Below are 18504 nucleotides of genomic sequence, written 5' to 3'. Positions count from 1 at the left end.
GATGTGGCAGTGGGACATCTATCCTGTAGCTTGAATATGAAGATGAGTGTCTCTCAGTGGACCTCAGTGAGGTCCATGCCAACTGGGACTTGAAAGCCTTAGTGATCTGAAACAAAGAGTCGACAACCAGAAGTTGCACGGTAATATGCTCATGCTTATAATGGGGAGGGAGGGTTGGAAGCCATTTGAGCATCCTTACCGAGCAGTAGTGCACTGTATATATGTCCCGTGTCTAATAGGAGAATGGTAGTGATTAGAGCCATTTGAAAGCTGACCGCATCAGCTGGTCACAGCCTATGCCTCCGTGGACTGACTGAACTAACGCTGCGCTCGATTTCAGACAGGACCACTTTGGCAAGTTTCTTGAAGTTTCTTTATTGAAGACAATTTATCTTTGGTGATATGGTCCCTTATGGGGGTTCTAACCCCCCAAACATAATGAGAGGTATTACTGCCTGAAGAAGAACCCCTCAAAACCAACCTTGTTCCATTCCTGCAAAAGAGAAAAGACAATGTTATTGAGATATTCTTAATGTAACCTACTGGCTAGCAGAGGGGTATTCTCCCTTCTAATGAGGCAGAGAATAGCAGGCCTCTTTCTAATTAAAGTAGCATAAAGTAAATATGTTGACTCTAGGGGTCAAACAACTAAAAATCAAGTCAGGAATCTTGGTGTGATTCTGGAGACAGAGCTTAGTTTCAGTAGTCATGTCAAATCAGAAACTAAATCAGCATACTATCATCTAAAAAACATTGCAAAAATTAGATGTTTTGTTTCCAGTCAAGACTTGGAGAAACTTGTTCATGCCTTTATCACCAGCAGGGTGGACTATTGTAATGGTCTTCTCACCGGCCTTGCAAAGAAGACCATTAGACAGCTGCAGCTCATCCAGAACGCAGCCGCCAGGATTCTGACTAGAACCAGAAAATCTGAACATATCACACCAGTCCTCAGGTCCATACACTGGCTTCCAGTTACATTTAGGATTGATTTTAAAGTACTTTTACTCATATCGAAGTCACTAAATACCATTCTCCTATTAGAACTGGCCCCCCAACTGAGCCTGGTTTCTCCCAAGGTTTTTTTCTCCATTCTGTCACCGATGGAGTTTCGGTTCCTTGCCGCTGTCGCCTCTGGCTTGCTTAGTTGGGGACACTTCATCTACAGCGATATCGTTGACTTGATTGCAAATAAATGCACAGACACTATTTAATTGAACAGAGATGACATCACTGAATTCAATAATGAACTGCCTTTAACTGTCATTTTTTCATTATTGACACTGTTTTCCTAATGAATGTTGTTCAGTTGCTTTGACGCAATGTATTTTGTTTAAAGCGCTATATAAATAAAGGTGACTTTGACTTTGACTTTGACTAAATGACCTATGACCGAAATACATTGCAGATATGTTCACTGAATATAAATCTAACAGAGAACTCAGGTTGACACAAAACAAGGGGAGTCCGCCTTTAGCTACTGTATACAGGCCACCAGGGCACCATACAGACTTTATTAAAGAGTTTGGTGATTTTACATCCAAGTTAGTTCTGGCTGCAGATAAAGTTTTAATAGTTGTTGATTTTAATATCCATGTTGATAAAGAAAAAGATGCATTAGAATCAGCATTTATAGACATTCTGAACTCTATTGGGGTTAGACAACACGTTTAAGGACCTACTCCTTGTCAAAATCATACTCTAGATTTAATACTGTCACATGGAATTGATGTTGATAGTGTTGAAATTATGCAGCTAAGTGATGAGATCTCAGATCATTATTTAGTTTTGTGCAAATTTCATATAGCCAAAATGGTAAATTCTACTTCTTGTTACAAGTATGGAAGAACCATCAATTCTACCACAAAAGACTGTTTTTTAAGTTATCTTCCTGATGTATCTGAATTTCTTAGCATATCCAAAACCTCAGAACAACTTGATGATGTAACAGAAACTATGGACTCTCTCTTTTCTAACATTTTAAATACAGTTGCTCCTTTACGCTTAAGGAAGGTTAAGGAAACCAGTATGACTCCATGGTATAATGAGCATACTCGCACCCTAAAGAGAGCAGCCCGAAAAATGGAGCGCAGCTGGAGGAAACCAAAACTAGAGGTATTTCGTATTGCTTGGCGGGAAAGTAACCTATCCTACAGAAAAGCATTAAAAACTGCTAGATCCGATTACTTTTCTTCTCTTTCAGAAGAAAACAAACATAACCCCAGGTATTTATTCAATACAGTGGAAAAATTTACGAAAAATAAAGCCTCAACAAGTGTTGACATTTTACGGCACTATAAATGTTGACTACTATATATAAACTCCCAACAGTGCAAAGAAACAGACATTTATATACACACACACATATATATATATATATATATATATATATATATATATGTGTGTGTGTATGTGTGTGCAGGCTTGCAAAGACAAATGGTTAAAGTGCAAACGAGAATCTGTGTTCAGTCAAGTGGCTACTTTTTGAAAGACTGTACAAACTCTCCAAGAACAGACAGAAACCCAGCCTGAAAGTCTCTCTGTTGGTGCCTGCTTTCTCTAGCTTCTGACTGGAGGAACGCCAACTCTTGCCTCCTCATCTCTCTCTCCTCAGCCTGGCTCTCGAGTAACAGCTGCATGTACTCGTCTTGCTGTTCTTATCCACGCTGCAGGACGGCTCGGTTAGCATCTTCCATGTCTCTCAATGCATCGAGGAAGTCACTATCCCTTTTCCTCTTGCCTAAAGCGGAAGGAAAATAGTCAACATGTGGTAATAAACACACAAGTCCACCCTGACACAAAAGGAATCATCAAAAATTATTCAATTGATTTTTTTTTTTTTAAATCTTCATTTTAAACCATTTGTGTTGGCCCATCATGTGCCATATTTTAATGTTTGATCATGGGCAATGTTAGTTTTAAATATAAAATAAACACAATGTCACAAAACCATTAACATTTCCAATAGGTCAGTTTTGAAGTAAAGTTATACTTTTGGACAAAGGACAAACGTGGGTAATACCTTGGCGTGTGTGTGATTCAGCGGGGAAACATTGGACGAGGGCTACTGGTGATTGCAGGGCAAAACTTGTGGCCTCTGTTGCCTGCAATTCATTCAGCCCACTCGATTCGTCTGGAAAAACATGGTGTAAAAAAACTTAGATTGATTTATCACTACAACGAGTTTAAGACGATATCATTTAGATGTGATATATACATATATTTATTTACCTTCAACCCACTGTTCATCGGATTCCGGCATGGCTTCCAACAATGCAGTAGCGGAGTCTTTTGTCACCACTGCACCAGAAAAGGACGGTCTGTGTCCTAGCAATGCGTCCAGGCGGTCAAACCACTTGTTGGTACGCCGATCGGATCCACTTCTATTGTTGTGATCCTTTATTTTCTTGTAATCTTGCTTTAGTTTTTTGAGCTTCTCTCGGCATTGTTTACCAGTGTGCACTATCCCAAGCTCGCATAGCCGACTCGACATTTTCAAGTACACCTTTTCATTGCGGGTCGCCGTTTCCAGTTCCCGCTGGATGTCCTCTTCTGCAAATACGCTTAATAAAGCCTGCACCTCCTCATCGGTCCAACGATCGTATTTTTTATTAGACTCCATTATTTAATGTTCGCACCGCAACAAATTTTTGAAAATGGCGGATGGAACTTACTGCTGCATGGAGTCGACCAATCAAATGCGGCGTGATTCCGACCAATCAGCGTGTTCAGCGCCTAGTCCCACCCCCGAAAGTTCCTGAACTTTGAAAAAGTACCACCTCGCCAGCAGGGACTTTTTTTGGGTGAAATTTTTACCCGGAACTTTATTTAGTTCCTAGTTCCTGCGGTGGAAACACACTAAGTACCTGCCCAAAGTCCCTAGTTCCGGGGTAAAGTTCCTGCAGTGGAAACGCGGCTTAACACTGTGCTTGATTAATAAATTAATTGAATAAAGACCAAAGATGACCCGTTAGATTTACCCAAAACAAATTATATTTTATGTTTAACCACTAAAGAGACATCAGAGCCAGTGGCAAATGTCAGAAGGACTAGCCGAGTCAAGACTGCTCTTGTCGGTAACATCAGTACTGAGCTCCCACTGATCATGTGGCGCTAATCATCGGCGAAACACATTTTTAACCTGTTAGCCAGCACCCCCCATTATGGGACTCACAGCTGAAGTGCTCTACCAAACTTATAATTGTAACAGTTTCCTACTTCAGTGTGTTACAAACATAATTTTGGTGTCCTTGGAAAGAAGACCCTTTGGGCTTTACTTTTTATCAACCAGATTTGATAATGCTCAAAAATATTAAAAGTTATAGACACTGAAGTGCCTTGAATTATTTTTTACCACACTTAAATATTTTTTTATTTGATATAAAAATTCATGAAATGAGTCCTGGAGCAATCTAGAAAATAAATGGATTGAAAGCCACATGTCTCATGTGTTTCTATTTTAAATCTGAATAAGATATCATGAAAAATGAGACTCCTACAAATATTTTCCGAGACTATCTCAATAGTATTGAAGGCTTGTACAAACTATTTAGTCAGTCAGTAAACATACCACTGCATAGTTTTTTTTCAATTATTAAACACTAGACAGAAACTTAAACATTTTATAAGAGATTTATTTGAGCACTAGAAAAATACAATAAGAATAATTTGAGTAAGAAAAATAAGAATAATAAGAAAAATAAAAAAAGATTTAACTTTGTTACAGAACATCCTGAGATTGCTAGAAATGCAGTATTTACAATGAATTATGATGCAAATAAGTGCTGATGTGCTGATGGCCACTTATACAGATGGTAATAACACAAATGTGCCATAAAGTAAATAATCCACTCTCTCTATTCATATAGACGTGTTCACTTTGATAGCCGTGATCATACAGTAATAGCGAACTGATTTGGGCTGATTTACACTCAAACAGATGGTAATCATGCAGATACATTCACATTCAACATAAAACACACTCTCACATATATAAAAACTGTTGAAAAATAAAACAAACAAATAAAAAGGCGATCGCTAAAGTTCCGCCTCCATCAGCTGACAGGTGCGTCAGAGCGCGTCACGATCTTTCACTCATTCTTTTTTCAGGTGAATTGACTCATTCTGTTTGTGACGCTGTACGCTGCAAAACCATGCCGTTTTTTTTACAACCAAGACGCAGTTTCCGACCGTGAGTTATTCCTTAACGGACACAAACAGTTCTGTCGCTGAAGAACTGAAACGCAAACAAAGGAATTATGATCCATATTACAACCTTATTGCTTCGTTTGACTAAACGTGCTTCATGAGATGTCGTTCAGTGGACCCTTACCTTTCTAACTAAACCAGGATTTACAGCTGTGGATGTGTTTATGACTCGTTATTAAGACGGATCTGGTATGTACAGCATTTCTAATGTTCATGTTTTTTATGTGTACTGCTTACACAAATGTAGCAAATACAGTCTTTATAAGCTTTCCATTGAAAAACAGCGATCTGTCGCCGATGCTTGAGGCTTAGATCTTTATAATGATACATAGTTTGTCAAGATTAAATTTGTCCCGTTTCATTTAATCTATTCATAAACACTGACACGTGCGAGTTTAGGTGTTTTCAGGCATCGGGGTGCAGGCTAAGAGGTTAAAAAAAATTTTTTACACTCTTCAAGACTTTCTCTTCTCTTCTTAATCCGCCGCCACCACCTCCTCCATCGACTCTTACAGCGGATGACTTTGCAGTTTTCTTCACAAATAAGACAAGAACCATCAGTGACCAATTCTCCACACCGCAGACTGAGGACAACTACACAATGACCGACGCACACTCTTTCCACTCGTTTCCAAACTTCTCCTGTCCAATCATCCTACTACTTGTCCACTTGATCCGATCCCCACTCACCTCCTTCAAGCGATCTCTTCTTCAGTCATACTTTCGCTTACTCACGTTATCAACTCCTCTCTTCACTCTGGAACATTTCCCTCAGCATTCAAGCAGGCTCGGGTAAGCCCACTGCTCAAGAAACCATCTCTAAATCCAGCGCTTCTTGAAAACTACAGACCGGTATACCTTCTTCCATTCATTGCAAAGACACTTGAGCAAGCTGTGTTCAACCAGCTTTCTATGTTCCTTGTACAGAACAACCTCCTGGACGGCAACCAATCTGGCTTCAAAAGTGGCCACTCAACTGAGACTGCTCTGCTCTCGGTTACTGAAGCCCTGCGACTAGCAAGAGCAGCTTCCAAATCCTCGGTATTCATCTTACTGGACCTTTCTGCTGCTTTTGACACTGTTAATCACCAGATTCTCCTGTCCACCCTCAGACAGATGGGCATCTCTAGAACCGCACTCCTGTGGGTTAAGTCCTACCTCTCTGACAGATCCTACAGTGTGTCTTGGAGGGGTGATGTTTCTAAGTCACAACACCTTGCTACTGTGGTTCCTCAAGGCTCAGTACTTGGACCACTTCTCTTCTCCATCTACATGACGTCATTAGGATCTGTCATTCAGAAGCATGGCTTTTCTTATCACTGCTACGCTGATGACACCCAACTCTACTTCTCATTCCAGCCAGATGACCCGACGGTAGCTGCTCGCATTTCAGCCTGTCTGAGTGACATTTCTAGCTGGATGAATGACCATCACCTTCAGCTTAACCTTACGAAGACAGAACTCCTGGTGATTCCAGCTAACCCATTGCTTCATCACAACTTCTCTATACAGCTGGGCTCGTCAACCATTACTCCTTCGAGGACAGCTAGAAACCTAGGAGTTGTGATGGATCATCAGTTAAGCTTCACAGACCACATTGCTACAACAACCCGGTCCTGCAGATTTGCCTTATACAACATTAGGAAGATTAGACCCTTCCTGTCAGAGCAAGCCACGCAACTTCTTGTCCAAGCTCTTGTTCTCTCCAAACTGGACTATTGTAATGCTCTCCTGGCTCTTCCTGGATGTACTGTCAAGCCTCTGCAACTGATCCAGGATGCAGCAGCAAGGGTTGTCTTCAATGAGCCAAAAAAAGCTCACGTTACTCCTCTCCTCATCAGGTTACACTGGCTACCAGTAGCTGCTCGCATCAAATTCAAGGTACTGATGCTTGCCTACAAGACGACCACTGGCACGGCACCAACATACCTCACCTCACATAAACTCACTGGTTAAATCTTATGTGCCCTCCAGAAATTTGCGTTCTGCAAGTGACCGACGCCTTGTGGTGCCATCCCAAAGAAGTTCAAAATCACTCTCACGGACCTTTTCCTGGACTGTGCCCAGCTGGTGGAATGACCTCCCAATCACAATTTGTACAGCAGAGTCTTTACTCATTTTAAAGAAACATCCAAAGACTCATCTTTTTCGACAGCACTTAACCAACTAATACTAGCACTTTTCCTTTTCTTGTCTTTTCATTAAAAAAAAAACCTGGCTAGACGTTCTATATTAGACTAATTGAGACTTGTCATGGCACTTGTATACTGTGGTTGTTCTCTTGTTGACCTGACTGCTTCTATTGTTCTCATTTGTAAGTCGCTTTGAATAAAAGCGTCTGCTAAATGATTAAATGTAATGTTAATGTTAAATAGGTGCTGTCTTTATAATTACATATTTATAAACCACATATTTAAGTTTAAAACAACTACATTCTCGGCTGAAAAACAGGCATTTCATGACACAATAACAGTAATATTTTGAAAGTTATACGAATAAATAGTGGTTGAAATCACTTCTGCATGAACTCAACTGACAGAAGGCCCTCCCATGACATGAATTTGCGTCTTTTGTATAGTGAATTTCATTTGTGAAGTGAATTCATAAAGTGAACTTCACGCGTGAATGAAGCGAGTAAACTCAAATATTCAAGCGCCCAACTACGCGCAAATAGACAGATTTTGTTGCAAAAAAAAACCATTGAGCGAGATTTGCTGCCTCTTTAACCTGATCCTGCATGAGAGCAACCAAGGGGGAGACAATCACAATTATCACCTTGCCGGACTTTTGCCTCCCCAGTTTCTCGCTGACGATCGGTAACTGTTGATAAATTAAGCTTTTCCCAAAACCTGTCAGGAGTATAGCCACAACATCACCTCCATTTAATATGTGAAACAAACACTCTTCTTGTTCGGGCTTCAGTTGGCAAATACCGGGAATATTCTCCACGACAGAGTGAATAGCATCCCGTGTCTCCTTGTCTGCTGTCATTTTCGATTTCCCTGACCTAAATTACGATCTTAAATTCGAAGCTTGTGCTTAGTTTAGCATCTACGTCACGGCTCTCAGCCCGCCCTCTCTTCATTGATTGGCCGGCTGTTTTGGAGCCAGAGGAAAACTGGGAGATGGTTTGCTATCTCAGACTGAGTACAGAAGCAAACTGAAATTGAGCGGAAGTACAAAGTCTGAAGTAGTCAGGCTAGATGCTTGCAACAAAAAAAAAATGTTTTAATAGCTCTACTTCCAACCATATTTTTAACCAGAATCACTCATCAATAATAAAAAAGCCAAAACAAGAGACAAAACTCTGTTATTCTGCTGATTTTTTACCTGGAAGTGCTTCTGGTTTTCTGGTTAAATTGTTGTTGTTATTTTTCCTTGAATAACAACGGCACACATTCAAATTTTGTCCTGTATTTGATTATTCATCCCCGAGGGACACTGAGACATTCATAACTATCAGCTGCATAAATATATAAATAACAATATGTAAATTAAATTGGAAAAAATTCAAATGTCACACAATGCTGGAGATAAACAGAGGAAATGAGTACAGGAATAATACCAGTATTCATTAAACAATTACTCAAAATAATTAACCAAAAATATCTTGTGTCCTTTCAGACCTCAGCCTTCTCATTGAAGTACTGATTTTATGTCAATGTCAATGTCACCTTTATTTATATAGCACTTTAAACAAAACACATTGCGTCAAAGCAACTGAACAACATTCATTAGGAAAACAGTGTCAATAATGCAAAAATGATAGTTAAAGGCAGTTCATCATTGGATTCAGTTGTCATCTCTGTTCAGTTAAATAGTGTCTGTGCATTTATTTGCAATCAAGTCAACGATATCGCTGTAGATGAAGTGTCCCCAACTAAGCAAGCCAGAGGCGACAGCGGCAAGGAACCGAAACTCCATCGGTGACAGAATGGAGAAAAAAACCTTGGGAGAAACCAGGCTCAGTTGGGGGGCCAGTTCTCCTCTGACCAGACGAAACCAGTAGTTCAATTCCAGGCTGCAGCAAAGTCAGATTGTGCAGAAGAATCATCTGTTTCCTGTGGTCTTGTCCTGGTGCTCCTCTGAGACAAGGTCTTTACAGGGGATCTGTATCTGGGGCTCTAGTTGTCCTGGTCTCCGCTGTCTTTCAGGGATGTAGAGGTCCTTTCTAGGTGCTGATCCAGCATCTGGTCTGGATACGTACTGGATCCGGGTGACTGCAGTGACCCTCTGATCTGGACACAGACTGGATCTGGTGGCCACGGTGACCTCGGAACAAGAGAGAAACAGACAAATATTAGCGTAGATGCCATTCTTCTAATGATGTAGCAAGTACATAGGTTGTTATGGGAAGTGTTTCCGGTTCCGGTTTACCTAATTAATGCAGCCTAAAAATCCTTTAACGGATTTGGATAATAAAAGCATATTAGTATGTTATGTGTATGCCAGGTTAAAGAGATGGGTCTTTAATCTAGATTTAAACTGCAAGAGTGTGTCTGCCTCCCGAACAATGTTAGGTAGGTTATTCCAGAGTTTGGGCGCCAAATAGGAAAAGGATCTGCCGCCTGCAGTTGATTTTGATATTCTAGGTATTGTCAAATTGCCTGAGTTTTGAGAACGTAGCAGACATAGAGGATTATAATGTAAAAGGAGCTCATTCAAATACTGAGGTGCTAAACCATTCAGGGCTTTATAAGTAATAAGCAATATTTTAAAATCTATGCGATGCTTGATAGGGAGCCAGTGCAGTGTTGACAGGACCGGGCTAATATGGTCATACTTCCTGGTTCTAGTAAGAACTCTTGCTGCTGCATTTTGGACTAGCTGTAGTTTGTTTACTAAGCGTGCAGAACAACCACCCAATAAAGCATTACAATAATCTAACCTTGAGGTCATAAATGCATGGATTAACATTTCTGCATTTGACATTGAGAGCATAGGCCGTAATTTAGATATATTTTTGAGATGGAAAAATGCAGTTTTACAAATGCTAGAAACGTGGCTTTCTAAGGAAAGATTGCAATCAAGTAGCACACCTAGGTTCCTAACTGATGACGAAGAATTGACAGAGCAACCATCAAGTCTTAGACAGTGTTCTAGGTTATTACAAGCAGAGTTTTTAGGTCCTATAATTAACACCTCTGTTTTTTTCAGAATTTAGCAGTAAGAAATTACTCGTCATCCAGTTTTTTATATCGACTATGCAATCCATTAGTTTTTCAAATTGGTGTGTTTCACCGGGCTGCGAAGAAATATAGAGCTGAGTATCATCAGCATAACAGTGAAAGCTAACACCATGTTTCCTGATGATATCTCCCAAGGGTAACATATAAAGCGTGAAGAGTAGCGGCCCTAGTACTGAGCCTTGAGGTACTCCATACTGCACTTGTGATCGATAGGATACATCTTCATTCACTGCTACGAACTGATGGCGGTCATATAAGTACGATTTAAACCATGCTAATGCACTTCCACTGATGCCAACAAAGTATTCAAGTCTATGCAAAAGAATGTTGTGGTCAATTGTGTCAAACGCAGCACTAAGATCCAATAAAACTAATAGAGAGATACACCCACGATCAGATGATAAGAGCAGATCATTTGTAACTCTAAGAAGAGCAGTCTCAGTACTATGATACGGTCTAAATCCTGACTGGAAATCCTCACATATACCATTTTTCTTTAAGAAGGAATATAATTGTGTGGATACCACCTTTTCTAGTATCTTGGACAGAAAAGGGAGATTCGAGATTGGTCTATAATTAACTAGTTCTTTGGGGTCAAGCTGTGGTTTTTTGATGAGAGGCTTAATAACAGCCAGTTTGAAGGTTTTGGGGACATGTCCTAATGACAATGAGGAATTAATAATAGTCAGAAGAGGATCTATGACTTCTGGAAGCACCTCTTTCAGGAGCTTAGATGGTATAGGGTCTAACATACATGTTGTTGGTTTAGATGATTTAACAAGTTTCTACAATTCTTCCTCTCCTATGGTAGAGAATGAGTGGAACTGTTCCTCAGGGGGTCTATAGTGCACTGTCTGATGTGATACTGTAGCTGACGGCTGAATGGTTGCAATTTTATCTCTAATAGTATCGATTTTAGAAGTAAAGTAGTTCATAAAGTCATTACTGCTGTGGTGTTGGGAAATGTCAACACTTGTTGATGCTTTATTTTTCGTTAATTTAGCCACTGTATTGAATAAATACCCGGGCTTATGTTTGTTTTCTTCTAAAAGAGAAGAAAAGTAATCGGATCTAGCAGTTTTTAATGCTTTTCTGTAGGATATGTTACTTTCCCGCCAAGCAATACGAAATACCTCTAGTTTTGTTTTCCTCCAGCTGCGCTCCATTTTTCGGGCAGCTCTCTTTAGGGTGCGAGTATGCTCATTATACCATGGTGTCAAACTGTTTTCCTTAACCTTCCTTAAGCGTAAAGGAGCAACTTTATCAAAGATGTTTCCCTGGAGAAATTAAAAAAGGATACAAACAAGTCAACAATCCAGTCCAGAGCTGTACAATGAATGTGGAGCTGAAGAACAAACATCTGAAAGCAGGAAACCCTCAGTAAAAGTGTTTCGTTTCCACTATTTCATCTCACTGTTAAGGAGATACACAACCATAAACTGATGATTACTGACACACACACACACACACACACACACACACACACACACACACATTTGTTTTTGTGTAAAGTGTGTTCATCCCATAGGTGTAATGGTTTTTATACTGTACAAACTGTATATTCTATGGCCCTACACCAACCCTACACCTAACCCTAACCCTCACAGGAAACCTTGTGCATTTTTACTTTCTCAAAAAAACTCATTCTGTATGATTTATAAGTGTTTTGAAAAATGGGGACATGGGTTATGTCCTCATAAGTCACCCTCTCCTTGTAATACCTGTGTCATACCCATGTCATTATACAGAGTTGTGTCCTGATATGACACAAAAACAAGAGCACACACACACACACACACACACACACATACACACTACGAACACACACACACACACACACACACACACACACACACACACACACACACTTGCCATCTACATTACAGACTTCTATTGTTTATATATACAGCTAGTTATAAATATTATAACCCAGCCCTAACCTACAATCTAACCATAAGACACAACCCTGCATTTTAATAAAATAAATAAATAAATAACAATAAACTTTTATACAGTTTTTTTTATACAAATGATGACGTTTCCAAATGCAGATTTTGTCATGTTTAACTCACTTCTGGATACAAATTTGTCGCCAAAATATGGTTAAAGCAAGACAGTACTAGTGGATAAGGTAAAAAATATTAAGTAACAGGCAGAACCATATCTCCCCTGTTAATTAAACACTGTACATTAAGACATTACAATTAAATATGCACTAATCTGCTTACATTTCCAGAAAATAGATCTGAACATTGGATAAAGTCTGGTTCAAAATTCTACGAAACAGAAAAGTCTAGGAAAGAACTTTTGAAGATATGTATTTAAAATTAAATCTAAAGACAAAAATAATTACAGAATATTCAAAGTGTGTATTTAGTTTTCTTTCAAGCTATATAAACACACACAACAGTGAACAGATGAACACACTTCTCTTTTATTCAGTTCGCTTGAAAGAAGGAAACAAACCTGAAAAAGAAACAAGTAAACCACAGAAGGGAGTTTTTCAATCCAGGAAAACCAGAGATAGGAGGAGCAGAAAGAGAGAGGATCGTTGATATCAGTCTGTTCTGATAAAAGAAGAAGCACAAACACACCTGAAACACAACGTCTACAGGTAAGAGAATCTGAGTTATAACTTTACATTGATCATAATATGATTGATTTATCAGTGTTTATCACATTATATTTAACTGATCACTGTTTAAGTAGTGAATGTGTGGGCAACAGGAGTGCCAAGATCATAATGTGTGTGTGAATTTAACTCTGGAGATTTTAAAAATACGTGCATCATAAAACAATAGACTGTAAAAAAAAAATCATATTTCTTAATGGTAAAACTAAAAATCATACAGTAAAATTCATTAAAATTCAAAATCATTATGTGGTTTTCTTTTTTTAAGGTGGTTCTCAGTGTTTTAAATATTTTACTGTTACAGTAGGTTGGTATATTAGCAATCTGTAAACCTAAAATATTTCTGCTGTATTTTTTACTGTAAAGTTCAGGCAACCACAGCTGCTTTTACTGTAAGTTTGATGTATTTTGAGTGTATTTTCACACTGAATCGTGACACACATCAGCTTCAGGAGCTTTGTGTGTGTATTTATGACTGATGTAGAATCTAATAAGCAATGATAAAGCAGAAATGACATGATCTGATGTTCTGGATCTGGTCAGATGTTCAGCGTCTGCATCATTTATTGAGACTGATTTCTGTTTTTCCCTCAGAAATGGAGAGAATCACACTGATGTCTGTTCTGCTCACAGGTGAGTGCTTGACTAGTACTAGTGCTGATAGTTAGTGTTAGTGCTGGCACAACTAAAAGAGGTCAGTGTTGTTCCTCTAGAGCTCCACAGTCTCACCAAATCCTGTAGAAACACTGAACGTACAAAAGCACCATTCAGAGCACTTTATCAAACACATACTGAAACTCTGAGCTCTTGAAATACAGTGTGGATATAATGAGTGAGATCTGTGTGAATGTGTCTCTCCTCAGTCGTGGTCAGTTCGTCTCTGCGTCAGTATCACTTTGTGAATCAGAACATGAGCTGGACTGAAGCTCAGAGATACTGCAGAGAGAAATACACAGATCTGGTCTCTATCAATGACATGAATGAACAGAATGATATAAATCAGCTCCTACAGAGAGAGAACAGAACTGACCGTGTCTGGATTGGGCTGCAGGACGCATGGGTTTGGTCTCTGAATAACTCTGACTTCTACAGAGGAAATGAGTCTCAGTTTAGGAAGTGGGGATCAAATCAACCAAATGGAGATGGAGACTGTATTTATATGAACAATGATGGACAATGGCATGATATGGACTGTAAAACCCAAAAGCATTTCATCTGCTATAATGGTGAGTTCAGCTGTATGTTTCATATCTGATGAACTTTGAACTATTAATTAACCAAACTGACATTATTATCTTCTTTAAAGCTGCTCATAGCTGAATTGATCTGGTTTTTGAGTAATTGATGAACTTTGCAACACTGACACTTATTTTATTTTGAATGAAATAAATGTGACTTGATAATGTGATTAAAACAGAAATGTTCTAAAATACTTGAAACTTGAACAATGAACCACAGTTAGATTTGTATTTTTGTTCTTGGTAAATAAGAGGAGAAAGAACATGTATTTAATTATTTAAATCAATATCAGACAAATGTTTTTCTCTTTTGAAGGCAGCAGTAAAGGATTCGTCCCTGTACAGGAGCAAAAGAACTGGACAGATGCTCAGAATTACTGCAGACAGAATCACACAGATCTGGCCAGTGTGAGGAATGAGACGGAGAATAATCAGATCCAGAACATCATAAACCAGAACCTAACTTCAGATCATCAAGCCTGGATCGGTCTGCACAGATCCTGGAATTGGTCAGACAACAGCAACTTCATATTCAATCTCTGGAGCAGTGGTGAACCCAATAGCAGAGATGGCAGAAACAGCATCTGTGTATCAACTGGTATCAGTGGTGAAGGACGATGGACAGACGAGCGTTGCTCAGATCAGCATCTCTTTGTGTGTTATGATGGTGAGTAGATCGATCATCTGAGCTGCTGAACATCTACTTGTCAAACTACAGAAACTCTCTCATCATTACAGTGTGACTGCACTATTCCTTTAACCAGCAATTCCCAGAGTTTCTGTCAGTGAAAGTATTTCTTGAAGTCTTTAAATGAATGTTTCAATAATTTGACAAAACATTCATACATTCATGGTTCTCTGATGTCAGTTAATGAGCACAAGACGTGCAGCTAAACAAATAAAATAACTCTTTTTATAAAAACAAAAACAAATATTACTGTTGTTAATTTACTGCCATGTAAAATTAAATAATTTTCTTTCACACTACATGAGAAAATACTAATATTGATATTAAATTCTTCAGTTTCAAACTTTTAAATCCAAAGGCTTTTGTTTTGGTGAATATGAATGAAAAGCTGTAAATTACTGTCCACAAAAAAAAAAAATCAAAATTGGAAATTATTCAAATTGGTAAATGATGTAAACTGGGTTTACACACATTGGGTTCTCAAATGTTTATTAAACTCAGTGTTAATGTGAAGCAGTATTTAATGTGAATCTAACTGTTTTAGAAGCCGCTCATGTGTAAACGAACACAGTGTCACGCTTCACTCTGAAACACACAATGTATCAGATTTTGATTTGATTTTCACACTAAAGCTATATCAAGATTTCAGATTCATTTTGATTAATTGTGCAGCCTCATTTAAATACATACATTTTTCATTAATTATTTAGTTTCAATAAACTCAGGAAGCCTATTTAACTCAACACTCTTCATATGAGTTCCTGTGTTTAAATGCTTCACTTTCTGTTTGTTTCCAGATAAACTGGTTCTGATCCGAGAGAATAAGACGTGGTATGAAGCTCTGAGATACTGCAGAGATATGGACATGGACCTGGTGTCGGTGGATTCGGAGCAGATGCAGCAGCGGGTGATGAATGTGACCTCGAGCGCTCTCTCTGATCACGTGTGGCTGGGTCTGCGTCACTCCTGCACAGTGGGGATCTGGTTCTGGGTCAACGGTCAGACCATGTGCTATGATCAGTGGACTTCTGGTTATGACACTGGACTGGACGACTGTGATAAGACGGTCAGATCCGGAGTCATTCGAAAGAATGATACTCGCTGGATCAGCCGCCCTGAAACTGATAGATACAACTTCATCTGCATCAAGTACTTCTAATTAGATTACACTACATTTTAAAATAAAAAATTTTAAAGGACTGTTACTTTCTTATGGATTACATGTTCACACAATACCAGTAAATTATTCACTTAATTATAAAGTAATCACAAAGGTCTCAGAATACATGTGAAATCTAATGGATTATGTTACTAAATAAAATTTTCATTGTGGACTTTAACCAGTAACAGACTAAATATGAATATAATATAATATAATATAATATAATATACCTACAGTGGGTCTTATAACAGATTATGAAAGTTCAGTAAATGAAAGTCATTTGGACTTGATTAAAATAAATTAAATTCCAGTTTACTTGTAAAGCTTTTTTCACAATACATCCTGTTTCAAAACAGCTTCACTAAAAATTAATATTTCATAGTTACGATCATGAAGTTTTCTGTTATTGGACTCAAATCATCTCCATTTGAAGTCTTTAATGTCTATTTGAACTTCTGTCATGTTTTTATTTAAGATAAATTAAATGATTCAGTTTCACGACTCATGTGGTGATGGAGACAAACATTTACTGTGTTTTCTTTCATTTGACTTTATTATTTTTTTTTTTTATTGGATATTATTTAGTACTAAGCACTTACATTTACTTTTCTGAAAATAATATGTTCAGTAAACTTCATCTAAAATGACTGCAAATATACTCACAATTGTAATGCATGCAACTTGATATGAGACACGAGTCTCTAAACGGACGCTGTGATGGAAAATATTTAAGATGCTCTAATATATGTGTCATGTTCAGTTTTGGTTTTAGTTTCATTTTGATAGACTTTTAGTTTCCTTTCAGTTTGCTTGGTCGTCATGGTTTTTAAGTATGTTCTAATCTGTCACTATAGTTACTGATTATGTTGTTCACCTGTGTCTCATTAATTTCCTTCATTACTGTATTTTTTTTATTCCTCTCACTTGGCATTGTAGACTATGAATATTTTTGACTTGACAAAGTGAGTGTGATGTTCCTTGGTATAAAATCATCTACAATGAATACATGTAAACATAATTGGATAAATGTAACAATTTGATATAATGATAATAAATGTTGATTGAGTGACTTCATGAAATATTTGCACTATATTTGAACATCAGCAGAAGCATTTGGATAAAGTGGTTTAAATACTGTGGCAAATTAAAGGTCCAACAGATTAAAAAAGTTTTTTCTAACTGAAATATTTCTGCTACAATAAATTATTTTAGTTTTAGTTGTTGTAGTACAAGTTAAATTAAACACAAATTAGAAATGTTGTCTTGGCAACAAGCTAAAATAGGGTTAATTTGATATTATTTCAGGTGATGTTTTTTATTAGTTTTAATATCCCTTCCATAGTGTTTTAACTAACCCCCTATAGTTAGTATAACTATATAAAAACTTGAATAAAGCTGAGACAATAACTAGAGGTTATGGCCAGTGCTATGAAGTATGTCCGAACCATGCTAGTACTACAATAGTATATTTTGTCTAGCCCCCATAGTTTAAGAGGTCATGTGGTGCAATTTCAGGTTTTCCTTTCTCTTTGGAGTGTTACAAGCTGTCCATGCATAGATAATATCCTTAAAGTTGCAAAAACTAAAGTCTCAAACCCAAAGAGATATTCTTTATAAAAGTTAAGACTCATCCATGCCATCCTAAAATGCATTGTTTAAACACGCCCCCACATGTCTACATCACTATGTGGATAGATTTGCATAGACCACAAGAAAGAAAGAAGGCGTAACTTTTATCTAGTATTGTTGGTGCCGCCACAGCCATGTCATGGAGATGCTGTGTGTTTCATTATATTTCAATATATTTCACCAATATTCGAGTGTTTAGTGCATTTTATGAAGGAATGTTTCCTGAACCTGTTTCTATAAAGTGGGGCAATACCAACTTTGTAAGGACAGTCTGGCGCTTCTGGCTCACAGCCTGTAAGTACATTTTCATATTTAAAGAATTTGCCAGTGATGATCCAATGTAGAGTAGTGTTTGTTGTTTGTTGTTTCTCCTCTCACAAATGCAGACATGGTTTTGTTTTATGTGGCACGATATGCAATGCAATGCGTAAAAAGACAGTATAAGTCATTATAACCAGTAATTATGTCACCACTTGATGCAACAAATGACTCATTTGTAATGAGGCATCCATTGGGTGAATGGATATTATGGCAGGCCCCAGAGCCAACTGTGTGCTAGTGCATCCGTGCAGAGAGTTGCCTTGGTTAGGGAGTAGAAACACTGGTAGTGGGTGGTTTCTGGAAATACAAACAGGTCCACCTGAGCAGCTTTGAACCGCCTCCAAATCAGCTGAACCGTTTGGTGATGCAGTCTCCACTCCCCTGGAAGTGCCACTCGAGACAGCTTGTTGGCCGCCCCGATTGAACACTCCTGGGAT

The 18504-nt window shown here is 38.2% G+C and overlaps 2 protein-coding genes across 2 annotated transcripts in view; both read left to right on the top strand.

The window, feature by feature from the left end:
* The window catches only part of LOC132118622 (macrophage mannose receptor 1-like), a 54531-nt gene extending 42760 nt beyond the window's left edge, over window positions 1-11771 (top strand). Inside the window, exons 8-9 of the mRNA XM_059528583.1 lie at window positions 8833-8852; window positions 11650-11771. Of these exons, the coding sequence (XP_059384566.1) occupies window positions 8833-8851 (19 nt within the window). The 3' untranslated portion in view covers window position 8852; window positions 11650-11771. The remainder of the gene's footprint in view (window positions 1-8832; window positions 8853-11649) is intronic.
* A 1854-nt stretch (window positions 11772-13625) lies between these two features.
* LOC132117629 (macrophage mannose receptor 1-like) lies at window positions 13626-16114 on the top strand. The gene is made up of 4 exons (XM_059526961.1): window positions 13626-13662; window positions 13893-14255; window positions 14584-14934; window positions 15753-16114. The coding sequence occupies exons 1-4, from the start codon at window positions 13626-13628 to the stop codon at window positions 16112-16114; spliced, it is 1113 nt and encodes a 370-aa protein (XP_059382944.1).
* The last annotated feature ends 2390 nt before the right edge of the window (window positions 16115-18504 follow it).

This window comes from Carassius carassius, chromosome 37 (assembly GCF_963082965.1).
Source record: "Carassius carassius chromosome 37, fCarCar2.1, whole genome shotgun sequence".
NCBI lineage: Eukaryota > Metazoa > Chordata > Actinopteri > Cypriniformes > Cyprinidae > Carassius > Carassius carassius.
This window is presented reverse-complemented; position numbering and strand designations above follow the sequence as displayed.

Excerpts from the sequence above, each read along its gene's own strand:
- LOC132117629 (XM_059526961.1), top strand. The coding sequence starts at position 13,626 with ATGGAGAGAATCACACTGATGTCTGTTCTGCTCACAG. Across the intron at positions 13,663-13,892 it reads GATGTCTGTTCTGCTCACAG|TCGTGGTCAGTTCGTCTCTG; the intron begins GTGAGTGCTTGA and ends GTCTCTCCTCAG. Across the intron at positions 14,256-14,583 it reads GCATTTCATCTGCTATAATG|GCAGCAGTAAAGGATTCGTC; the intron begins GTGAGTTCAGCT and ends TCTCTTTTGAAG.